Below are 13,906 nucleotides of genomic sequence, written 5' to 3' on the forward strand. Positions count from 1 at the left end.
AACAATTTCAGTATTTGGTTAAAAGATACTTAAAAAAAACTTAATCTATATTTTTATTTATATCTATATTATATATAAATGTGAGAAGGAGAGCATTGGCTTTGTCAAATGCTATTCATTTTTTAAATTAATTATATTTATATTTTTATTATTTAAATTAACTTTAATGTTTGTATAAATTTAAAATTCTTGATTATTAGAGTTCATACAAATTTAAAATTTTTAGTTTTGCTTATACTTAATTTCAATTAAATATAAAATTTTATAAGAAGTAATTAACTAAAATAATAAATTAATAAGAAAAATAAAAAAAATATAATTAATTTATAATCTATAAATTAATTTTAGTATTTGTAGAAATTTAAAATTTTTAATTTTAAAATTTATATAAATTTCAACTTCTTAGTCCTATTTATATTTAATTTCAATTAAATATAAAATTTAATAAAAAGTAATTAATTAAAATGATAAATTAATAAGATAAATAAAAAATATAATTAATCTAAATTCTATAAATTAATTTTAATATTTATATAAATTTAAACTTTTTAATTAGTTAAAATTATAATTTTAATTAGTTATTTAATTTTAATTAGTTACTAATTAAAATAATAAATTAATAAATAAAAAATAAAAATACAATACATATACACACACGAAGGGGAAGAGGGAAGATGATAAATATAAAAAATATATTAATTTTTTTAAAAAAGTGTTTTCCGTGAAAAAGGGAATTATATTTCAATAATATATATATTCTTTTTTAATGGTAAAAGTGAAATATCCCACTATCAAAATATTTATATTTTTTGTATGATTATATTTTAAAGATAAGTGCTAGCAATTTTTTAATAATTTTTGTACTCATAATTGGTCGCATATACAAATTGAAACAAATTTTAATTTTAATTTATAATTTTACTTATAAGATAATATAAATCAATTACTAAGAAATATTATAACAACCCAAAGAAAATATTTACAACGTTTCAAAAAAATGTATATAGTATTCTCAATAAAGTGTTTATGACATTCTCTTTTTCATATTGTTGATATATACTTGCAGAATTTTAATAATTAAAAATTATAACCGTCACGACCCAAATAATTAAAAATTATAATTGTCATAACAAAGCAATCTAGGAACGACCTAAACACCCTGTTCATTAAGTCCATAAAGGCCACTGGTGCATTAGTGAGTCCAAAAGGAACTCATAATGACCATACCTAGCTCTGAACGTTGTCTTTGGCACATCATCACCTCTAATCCTCAGCTGGTGATAGCTTGATCGTAGGTTTATCTTTGAAAAGTAGTTGGCGCCTTGTAGCTGATCAAACAAGTCATCAATCGGAGAAAGTGAATATTTATTCTTAATAGTCACTTTGTTCAATTGTCTATAATTAATACACAATCTCAAAGATCCACCCTTCTTCCTCACAAACAGAACAGGAGCACCCCAAGGTGAAGTGCTTGGCCAAATGAAACTCTTGTCCAAAAGCTCTTGCAACTGCTCCTTCAATTTTTTTAACTCTACTGGTGCCATCCTGTAAGGTGGCATAGAATGTGGTTTGTACTCAGCACAATGTCTATGCGAAACTCTATCTCCCTATCTGGCGATAACCTTGGAAGCTTCTCAGGAAATACATCCACAAATTCCTTGACAATAGGAACATCTTCCACATTGACACCTTTAATAGATGTGTTCCTTACTAGTGCCAAATAACCTTGCCAGCCAAGCCTTAACATCTTTCTAGCACTTATGGCTGACACTAGATTGTATGGCGCTACACTCCTGTCATCATCAAAACTAAACTCTTCCACTCTAAGAATATGAAAATACACATTTTTGTTATTTCTTAATTCTAACTTGATTGCTAACTCCATTACTTTCAAAATTCTAACTCTGCGATTGGTTTCCACCAGCACATTTACCATATAATATCATACTATAGTACTAACCTACTTCTTATTTTATGGAACATAAGCCATTCACCATGGATGATTCTTCCTGTATCTCCTTCTTAACATATCCAAACATTATCGTTCTCCACTATCCTTTGTAGGGAATTACTCTTCATGGTTAGATAGGTATCCTTGAACCTATAATTTCTACCTGCACTATCATGGTAGTGAGAAATGGGTGTTGTACTACAATCCTAGACAAGATACTTTATGCATTCATTCTTCTTAATATAGCCACATCTATTGCCTATAGCTTTTCAGACTTTAGTCTCAAATTTATCCATATCTCTTGATCCTCCTCTTTAATTTTCATCATCTCTTCGCAATTATTGTGCTCTACCTACAGGATTTTGGTGCACCAACTCTTTATTGTACCGCTGCTTTGCATGGCATATAATCTCATAATTTACTTTATCTGTTTATACTCCATTTGTATTTCATAGCTAGCATTATTATCTTATATTTCTGCCTTCTGCGGTATTCTGGAAGATACATTTCATTATCAAATCCTTCCAGAGCTATCTCTAGCCTTTCATTCATTACTTTGATTTTCGCACTTCTTAGCAACTTGAGAGTAACATTTATACCTATCATGTCCTCTACTATTGTTCTATTACCTATTATCAAACTGCCACTCATGTTTCCTCTCAAAGTTACCTAGTTGGTCACACTGAAAACACTTGCTTAACTCCCGATAACAAACTCTAGGTCTCACTATTTTGAATTCTAGCATCAAATCTTTGTGCCATTATCCCTCATTCTTTTCTCTCATTAGGCATATTTGAATCCACTAGGTTGAGTTTTATTCAATTTACTATCTACTGACTTTGCTTCTTTGTCTGATAAGATAATTCAAGTTACCATTGCACACCCTCTGATTACTACCTACTTTGGTTGCATACCTCACCTAGCTTTTCTCATACTATTAACAATCTAAAAAGTCCTTGTCCCATTGCCCCTCATTTTATCTTAGGGACAGAAAACAGAAAAAATCTATTCCAGATCTTACAACTCTGAGCTCCATGATCTGGATACTAATACTATATCAATTATGACTTGCTTTGAGTTCTGCACTTCTAGGTTCTATACCTTGACAAACATTCTCCCTAATGTCATCCTTTTCTAATTTCTCTATCCTTACTTTTCTATTTAACTTGTTACCTTTCTAGAACTGCACTTTGCCTCCTCTATATCTCAACTCTGCTCTTCCTATTCTTATTCCAATTTGGGCCTTTCAGTTTGTTCTTTAGCCAACTCCTTTTATCTTACCCAAATCCGAACTTTAACTATTCTATTCTTTAGCTCTATTCTCTTTCTTGACCTGACTGTCATGTTAGAAGCTTATATCCCTTCATTGTCTCTATCAAGTCATCAACACCTTGATATAACTCAGAATTGGTCCTCTAACCACTCTACCTAGTATTGCTACTAGCATTTAGGTTATTTCTCCTGCTGCATTTGATCCAACTATTTTTTCTTTCTCTTCTGCACTTTTTTTTTTATATATACAGATTTTATGATTTATCTATGCTAACTTTCGTCCTTATCCTTTCCTTTACTTAGAGTATACTTTTGTCTCGAGCAATAAAAAGTTAAGGAGGAACTCAGGGAATAGCAGTCATATATTCACTATGTGATCTTTGTTTCTGTCCATTGGACTATATACTACCCTTTACTATTTTGAAGAGGGGATCTACAGGGATTCTATTTTCCAATATCAACTCAACTAGCCAAAACTTAAGATACTGAGTACCATAACCCATCATTCAATTCACAGACCTTTCATCCATTATGATTCGATCACTTATGGTTCCTATAATGGAACTTGTACCCTCTTCAGGACACCTGAGTCAACAACTCTGTACCACACTCTACAATCTCATCTAGGACACTGTTCCATAGGTCACCATCATTAGTAGTAACCTTCTATCTCTTCTAAAAGGATAAGACCATACCCTACGTCTCAACTGACTGCAAAAGAGATACTGCATCTGCCACCTTGCTACAACCATGTCAAGCTATCTGCTCTCTTATCATACTGCAAACCCCTTAAAGCGTCATTTCACAGGCTATGAACATCATTCATAGCATCCGGTCTTCTTTTAAGGAAGCATAGTCATACTCTGTGCCTTATTGTCACACAAAGAAGATACTATTTTTACTAAACTTTAGGCAAAATGTCCATTGTAATGCTAAAACTATCTAAGACCCCATATCAGAAACCAGATGGTCTCACTCTATAGGTATTACCTTTACTTTGTGATTATACTAAAATCTCTAATCTTATGGCAACTCCTGATATAACTCTAGTTTATGCTAGGATAACCAAGCCACTGACTCTAGTTACTGCCTAACTGTGACCTTCAATATTCTAGATAACCCCTAACTAGTAGTTTCAAACTCTTCTGCAGAAATAGAACTATGTTCTGGCATAACTGTACCAAAACAAAGGCTGTTTATAACTACCCTCATCATGGGAAAGTACGCAGCTCTACACAATAATCCCATGTTGGTACTGAATCTGCAGCTTACAGTACAAACATCGAGAATATTGCATAGTTACTAAGGTACACCCCAACAGACTAGGTTTCCTAATCTCTTATCTCTCTTAAACCCACTAATATCATAAACTTATTCTGAGTAGACTATCCACTGATGACTGCCAGTAGCATTACCCTCGCCCCTATCTAGGGCAACTATACTGCCATAACTCACATTTATGTACTCATGCTTTATGCTAGATAGGCACGCCATCTAGCCCCATACTGATAAAAACACAAAACTTCTTGGAGTACGTATTTCCATGGCAGACCTCAACACATCTGCTAGCCCTAGTTCACATCACCATATACTCCACGGAAATCGAAACACTAAACTAAAGCACTCTTATACTACCCAAAGAATAACACAGAGTCTAAAAATAAAGAATTACAAAAAGAAGACAAAATAGGATCCTATACTCTGCATGTGACAACTCTAGGTATATACTTTTTCATGAATCTGGAGCCTAAGCTCTGATACCAACTTTGTCATGACTCAAATTATGGGCCGGACCGGCATTAGGACTTGGTTTAGTATAAGGCCCCTATGCTAGCCTAATTATTCTAGCCTAACCATGAAGCCCATACTCTAAGTCCCAATTTAAGAAACTAATCAGATAGAGTCCAGCCACAACTTGGACTATCCAACGAGGAGTTCTTGACTCACCCGATCTGTAATAACAAAATATATCCATTTGGGGAGCTCAACTCACCCTCATAATACTCAACACAACAATTTAATTAAATGGGAGCTCAGCTCCCTCATCCAAGACAAATACTCATTCCATATATCCATACACGTATAATTATTAGGTTTACAATTTAAAAAATAAATAAACTATTACAGTCCCAAACCAATTAAAATACTTCTAATACATGCGGAGTTCTAGATTTGTAATCAATACTGTATAACACTGATATTTGCTACTAATAGATCTACGAGAAAGGAAGCAGGTTAATCACAAAACGAATTCTCCTGTATCTTAGAAAAAAAAAAGGGGGTGAACAGGAGTGAGCATTCGACTCATATAGTAAAATATTGATTTTAAATATAATTTCTATAACTATTTAGGGCTAATGCATCTTTAAGGATGAAATACAGCATATATCAATACATTCAACCAAGTTCAAATAATATTCCAACAAAGAATAATTTAGAGCACTCACACACCCGTATGTCACATCAATCAAATATATATATATATATATATATATATGAGAGCTGATCCCCTACACAGCTCTCTTAATTCCAACCTCTGTCAACGAGATCAACTCGAGTCGGACTTTCTCTTAATAATCCAAATGCTGGGGTCAGCGAGTTCAACTCAAAGCCGTACTCACCCCGACTTATTACAAAAAGGACCGAGCCCCTAGCGAAACTAGCTCAAGCCGATCTGTCCGTCTTACCCATATCCAATACCACACCTTACGCACACCTGCACACACACAGCTCCAAATTACCCTAAGGCGACATTCACATCAATTTCATTAAATAATAATGCAACACAAAGCGTACCTATAATAGCTATATACATATACTTATAGATGATGCATGTGCATGCCTTGAATATATAATAATATTGAAATCATAAATAAAATCAATATCTACTTACTGATCAACCAGGGACTACTGTGGCGGTTGGGTGAAGGAAGATGGCTGACTCTGATCACCTAAATAATTATATTAATAAATTTATCAGTATTAACACAAAATAATTAATTAAAAATTTGGGGTGTTATAATACTGTTATAATAACTAAAACTTTAATTTTTTATTATTTGAATTTTTTTTCAAAATGACAACATGATAATTTTTTTTATATATATAAATTACATAGAATCACTTGTGTTGTATAATAAAAATGATATATTCAATGAACAATAATTATGCTTTAAATTAAAATTATTATTTCTAAAATTTTGATTAAAAATAATAAAAACACTAGTTAAAAATAATAAGATGCACGTGCAATGTACGTGTAAAAAAGAACTAGTTTATCGAAACGACCAAAAAAGATATATAACTGAGTGATGTGGTTGTTAAAACGAGGATAGTATTGATATTTTTAAAAATTATAAGAATAATATAATTTTTTTACTTAGTCAAATAGTAATTTTAAAATAAATAGACAAGTTGCTTATGACTTCTGACTAATTTTAAATAATTTTTTAAACTTATAAGCTAAATCAAATACTAATCTACTTATAACTTTCGATTTATAAATAGGTTTTATCTACTTATAAATCAATTCAAACACCCTCTTATCTTTCAAATCTCATTTTACTTTTTTCTCTAATACGAGAGAATGAGATTTATTTTTTGCTCAACATTAAAAATATTTATAATTACATGTGACTTATTATATTCTTAATGCTTAAAAATTAAAACCATTTCTAGTTTCTTGAAAGTTAAACCTTCAATCATGAAAAATTAATTTATTTTTTTTATATCTAATTAAACATTATACTTTTCTTTTTTTTAATTTAACAAAAACTCCTGCAAACATAGTTTAAACGATGTATTCAAAAATTAATATATGATGCACTTCTTCATCTAGTAAATTGGCAAGGCCTAAAAAGGCTGGAGGGATTGGTCTGCGAAATTTACGTCTTTGTATCAAGCGTTTCTAGCTAAATTGGCAGCAGATTTTTCATAGAGAAAGATTCTTTAAATATGTTGCTTATCAAAAAATGATTCTTTAAATATTTTGCATTTTCAAAAAAGATTCTTTGAAAGTGTTGAAAATACAGGTGGTTGTTGGATCAACCATGGGAAGTGCACTTATACAGTGTGTTTTTGGTGAGGGGAATAAGGTGGTTGATCTTCTTGCTACTGCTGTTATACAATCTGCTTAGACGGTAGAGAAACTTGTTCAACCTACTGATGCTGCACTTAATATTTTAAATACTAATGTAATGGCGATGTCAAGTCTCTAGGAATGATGATAGCTTTTTCATCCTTGCAATCCATAGTGGATCGAAATAGGGATAGAGACTTTCTTTTGTAGGTTTTTCACGAAAAATTTTATCTTTATTCATTTATTATTATACAATATAAATTTATTAATTAAAAATAAATTATAAATCAAAAGTATAAGTTTTAAATATAATTTTAATATATATTATAAAATTAAATATATAAATACATAAAAATAAATTATTTTTTAATAAATAATTGTAATAATAAACTATCGGGGGAGACATTCTCTCCATCATCATTCTGCATAATATCAGGGTTAAGGAAAATTGAACAGATTCAAGGTGAATCTGATCTGGTTTGGGAATAATCATCATCCCTATATAATTTTGGAATGAATTATTTTCTATATAATTAACTTTAAATGATATTTCAACTCGAAATTTACAATATTGAAATATCGCTTAGTTAAATTTTATTGGTTTTACAGTAAGTTTCAAGTTCTTTCTGTTATTAAAAAAATAATTATGTAAAAATATAATTATTAATTATTTTGATAGTTAATATTTTGGACCAAGTAATTAAAAAAAAATATCCATCAATAAATAGGACTAAAGTAATCAAAATTTTAATTATTTTCATATCACAGCCTATATCATATTGCCAATCATTTTCAATGAAGAAAATCTTCTTTGGCTATAATATTATATGGTTGAATCAATTATTGTATTAAAAAAATAATTCCATTTTCATCGATGATATCATTAGATTTAATTTCTTAAATTATTCCATCTTTTGTTTTCATAAAGGCAAAGAGGAAAATGATAGTAATAAAAGAGAAGAATTTGTCAATATTTATTGAATAAAAGCAACACTTACCTGCTTTATTTTTATTGCTTTAATAATGACAGTTTAAAACGAGATGAACAATTAAAGATTACTTTTTTTTTTTTAATTTCTCAATAAAAATAAAATAAAATTTTTGCTTCTGGGCACAAACTAAAAGCAACAAATTAAATAAAGGTTCTTCTTCATTTGCAGCTGCTTCTAAATAAGGTTGCCACCGGTCCGATCGGTGTGGTTTAGACCGAAAACAGCTGTTTTAGGTTTTTTTTTTTTGAGTTTAAAGAAATTGAAATTATTTTTTTAATATTGAAATTAAACCATAGTCTCTTTAGTTTTGATTTAAATTCAATTTCGATTAGATTTTATCTAATTTTCATTAAATCTGATAACTGATTTTTAAAAATTTTTATTTTAAGAAGAAAAATATAATTTTAATCTAAAATTAAACTGATTAATTTCAATAAGTTGGACATAATTTAAAATTGATTTTAATCAATGCAATTTTAATTTATATGATTCAATGGGTCTACTTCTAAGTAGGATTGTGCTCAGTTATTGGAGGAACAGAATCGAATTAAAGAACCGTACTAAATCGACAAAAATCGTATTAAATCAAAACTTTTTTTTGATACTTTAGTTCAGTTCTAATTCTACATTAAAAATCAAACTGAAATCATATCGAACTAGAATCAAACTAAAAATCGAATTTATACATTTATTTTCTTATATTTGTTTTGATATATCATATACTTTCAATATAATTATATATATTCATATATGCATATATAATTATGAACTAAATACAATCTAATATTATATTTTATTTTTTTATAGTTTTTAATAATTTTAATCACAAACACATTAAATTATCTTATAATTTTTAATTATAAATATACTATTATATTATTTTTATATTAATTCTTAAATATAAATATTATATAATCAATACATTATTAAAATATATATTATATGATATATTATACTATCATATAATATAATATATTTAATTCTAAATTATATATACACCTTATAATTAAATATTATATAATTTAGAAATAGTTAAAAGATATATTATATGATGTATTATGTATTAATAACTAATTCAAAACTTAAATACTAATTCAAATGTGATTTTTTAATAAAATAATTACATAAATTTGCTTTAAGAACCGAAAATCGTATCAAACTGAAGCGAAATCAAAACAATAAAGAATTGAATTGGAATCATATTGAATTTTTAATTTAATTCTGATTCCTAAATAAATACTAAACTAAATCGAAACTACACACCTCTATTTCAAATTAGCATAAAGTTGAAAAGAAATAATTATAAAAATTTTACGATAATGTTCAATTTTATTGGTGTACATTCATGTCCTACCTTTTAAATATGAAAGACTAATTTTTATTATTGATTTTTTTGATATTAGTACCCATAAAAGCATGATGGATCTTACAGTATTGCTTGATGAAGCATGGATGCCAATCAAATATAATATTTTGGGATAAAAGGTAGATTTGTTATTTTTTTTATTATTATTTGAAATGTGTGGATAGAGTGAGAAACTTAATTCCTGTTTAATTATGAAAATTTGGGTAATTTTTTGAAACAAAAAATTTAAATTAAAAAATAGAGTTTTATGCTTATATGTGCCAATTTTTCAAAAGGAGAATTGTAAAATTAATTTTTCAATTTTTTAAATTTTAACTAAAATTTGAAAAACAACTTTCCTTTATAATAAAGATTCTAGTTTTCAATTATTTTTCAAATGAAAAATCATAACTGTTTTATGATCAAAATTATGCTATAATTTTTTATTATCTAAAATTAAATAATTATTTAGAAAAATATTTATTTAAATTGATAAAAAAATCATATTATTATAAAATAAATGATAACATATATTAAAAAATTTAAAAATAAAATAAAATTTTTAAATATGTTTTACAATAATTTATTTTTTAATTATAATAGATATGAATAATTTTTTATTTTTTAAATTAAAAAATTATTTTTTATTATTTATAGTTGAACACATTTCTATGTTTTCTCTTATTTTTCATGATAAATGAAAATTATAATTTTCTTAAAAAATAAAAAACATTATCAAATTATCTTTTTTTTTTTTAAAAAAGCCTCAATAAAGTAAATTACAATTGGATTATTAATTGAATAACTAAATATTTATTTTATAATATAAAAATCAAAGGTTCAATTTTTTATATATCTTTTTTTAAAATTATTTTAATATTAAAAGAAGACTATAAAATCAATATATATATATAATTTTATTATATAGGGCGACGTTTGAAAGAAAAGAACCAATTTTATTAATAATTGAAAAATGGGTCAACATCTTCACACGTCTAAAATTAAAGAAAATAAATAACCCAACACGGACCGGTCATTGTCAGACATGCAACTCGGTCTGAGCCGAACGGGTTAACTCGGATTCACGTGGCTTCAAAGAAAAGAACCAATCCTACATTCACACGTGTCAGTGGGGCCCAATTTTACTTTTGTTTTGTTTGGCTTGTGATTAGTAGTTTTCTAACCTACGATATAGGGCAATTATCTTTTTTGTTTTATTATCATCCGAAATTCCCTAAATACCCCTAAATAATTGCACTATTCTCATCTTTTTATCTAACCTAATTGTATTTCGCTCATATTCATTATTGTAGGAATTGGATGCAAGCTTTCTCTTACCCCTTTTGTGCTATGTTCTTTATTTTAATTATTTTACCCGTAAAAAGGTTCCTTCTTAAAAGAAGATAATATTATTCTAAAAGGAAGAGGGAATGATTAGATTTTTAAAAATTATATAAATTACTTGAAATTATTATTAAATCTAATTTCTTACTCATTTATAAGAAAATACATTAAATGTTTATTAATTAAAAAATAGCTAATTAATTCTAATTGGATATGCCAAACATTTTATATGACAAAAAAAATCATAAAACATCGTGAGAAAAAAAGATTTACCATTGACTATAAGCTTTTGAATTATTTTTTAATAGATAGACAAATACTTCTTGCTAGAGATCAAATTCTCCCTGCTAAAGATCAATTCTCTATTTACCCATCTTTAGGAAAGTTCTATTTCTATCAGCTCAAGAATTAAGTCTAAAGAAATTTTTTACTATATTGATTTTATCTGACAAAATTCTTAAGATTTTACTGAGTTGGACACCAAAGTAATAAAAGAATACAAAGTAGTCTCCTTAAGAAGATATTCTGTAAAGGAGTACATACAGATTTCTCGTTTAAATCAGTATGTTTTACGTTTAACTATTGCAGAATAATATGTCACACTTGAGATCCCATCTCTTTTTATTTCTCAATGAAAACGCTAGGGATATACTCATTTACATTTTGAAACTATCCGAATAATCTTAACACTCTATGAAAGATAAGGCTTGCCAATCACGACTTGGCTCTCTATATTTTTTTTTAATAAATATTATTTTAGATCATCATAATTGACATTTAAGGACTGTCAAGGGATAACAAGGAGTTTACAAGAACTTGCTCCAAAGATTACATAAGAAGGAAGAATTCCTGAGAGAGTTAGCGGCTAAGGAATGAGCCTGAATATTAGCCTCACTTCTAATAAACAAAAAGGAGCACTTCTGAAAATTAGCTACTAAAGCTAGAATATCATTAATTAAACCTTGAATTCAAGTTGGAGCTGCTGATCCTAGTAATACTTGGATGATGGACAGGGAATCACCTTCATTGACAATTCTGGAAAAGCCTTTGTCCAAAGCCAGAGTGATGGCTTCTTTGCATGCAAGATCTTCCGTGGCGAGAGGCTCTGATATTTATCAATGCCTTTTGCATTGCCAGCCAAGACAACATCCAGTTGAGTCCTGCATATAACAGCAGAAAAACCCATGAAATTATATATAACTATTGTCAATTGACATGTAAAATAATTAATTAGTATATATATTATATTATTTTTAATATATTATATGATTTGTCTTTACTTATAAATAAAAAAAAATATTTTTTATTAAAAGGACAAAAAAAAAAAAAAAAAGGGTAGCGGAGCAAATAGGTAAATTAAAAATAGACAAAGCCTTTGTGAGTGGGCAAAGAGCATGTCGTTTTCGAAGGCAGAAGAAGGGACCTTCAATTCAGTGGGCTCAGCCAACACCTTTGGTGGTCTTGTAATAATTGCTCACTCCACATTACAGAAGATCTTAACACGTACCCTTTAACTCAACGGTGGTGATCATACTTGGAATCTTTTTGGACTCATTGGTGGGCCAGATCCCAATAAGCGGTCCCAATCATTAGATGTGGAATTATTTAAAAGGACCCACTTGATAAGTGACATTTTAGAAAATCATCTTGGGAATATATTTTTTTAATTGAAAACAATTAATTAATCATAATTTAATCTTTCTAGGCAATCAATAATCACATTCCTCCAAAAACCTGTGGGCTATCGGCACCAACTCCATATTATATTGGAGAAGAGAGCTCCAGAGAGTGTCATTTGTGGAGAGATTTATATTCCATCTCCCACATCTCTAAATTTCTCCTCATATAATTTTTGTTGCAGCCTTTCACATAGCTATGCTGAGTAAAAGAACCCATCCCATGATCGGAAGATTATCAGAATTATTGGTTTCCGGCAACCGGTTAGGATTCTTGGATGTTTCCACTAGTCCAAGTCCAAGAAGTCCGTTGGAGTACAGAATTCAATCACCTAGAGGTCTAAAGAATTATGATCTTGGTGGGGTTGGATTGGGTATTGTTGCTGCCCTTGAGAAGTCTAGAAGTGATGGAGGACATGAAATTTTACCAAAATATGCAATTTGCAGTCCAAATATGAATAGGTCGGATCCTATTCCTGTTAAAAAATGTGAGAGGTGCAACTGTGGTGTCAAGGAAATGGAGATTGAGAGCTTGGAGGATTATACTTATGTCACAAGCCATGGACCTGACAAGTCCTTGACTAAGGTGTATTATGATGATGGAAATAAAAAAGGGCGCGATAGAATTGGTGTTGATGTTGTTTCTATACCTAGAGAATCGCCGGCGAGATTTGTCGATGAGTTTGCTATGTATCCCACTTCAGAATTTCTCAGCTCTTGTCACTTGTGCAGGAAAAGGCTCCATGGCAAAGACATATATATGTACAGGTATAATACAACTTGTAGTTCTCATCTTTCTTGCTTATGTTGGAATTTTGATTATATTATGACGAGGCCAAAGGAGATGCTCCTCATGCTGGTGTTTCTTGATTTGGTACGAACAAGTAGGAGATTTTAATGTTTTGCATTGGATTTTTTTACAGGGGAGAAAAAGCTTTCTGTAGCATCGAGTGCAGATCAAGACAAATAATGATGGATGAACGCAAAGAACAGTGCAGATCAGAGATTCCAAGATCTGCAGATGTTACAAGCTCACCTTATACAACGAGCCCCATCTTCTCAACTGGAATTCTTGCCATTTGAACTTATAAAATCATATGTTTTCATGGCTGAAACACCAGTAATCACCCACTGCTATACCTCCAACATAATTATATAGATTTATATATAGTAATCATGTATACATATGAGAATTTATCGGCTCAATATTGAAAAGAGAAAAAAAAAAAAAAGCACAATTTTTGTAAA

General features: G+C 29.0%; 1 protein-coding gene across 1 annotated transcript; it reads left to right on the top strand.

The window, feature by feature from the left end:
• The first annotated feature begins 12,690 nt into the window (after positions 1-12,690).
• LOC110638279 (FCS-Like Zinc finger 13) lies at positions 12,691-13,906 on the top strand. Its single transcript, XM_021788784.2, has 2 exons — positions 12,691-13,426; positions 13,582-13,906. Exons 1-2 carry the CDS (start codon positions 12,858-12,860, stop codon positions 13,739-13,741), a joined length of 729 nt encoding a protein of 242 aa, XP_021644476.2. The 5' UTR covers positions 12,691-12,857; the 3' UTR covers positions 13,742-13,906.

This window comes from Hevea brasiliensis, chromosome 4, assembly GCF_030052815.1.
Source record: "Hevea brasiliensis isolate MT/VB/25A 57/8 chromosome 4, ASM3005281v1, whole genome shotgun sequence".
Taxonomy (NCBI): domain Eukaryota; kingdom Viridiplantae; phylum Streptophyta; class Magnoliopsida; order Malpighiales; family Euphorbiaceae; genus Hevea; species Hevea brasiliensis.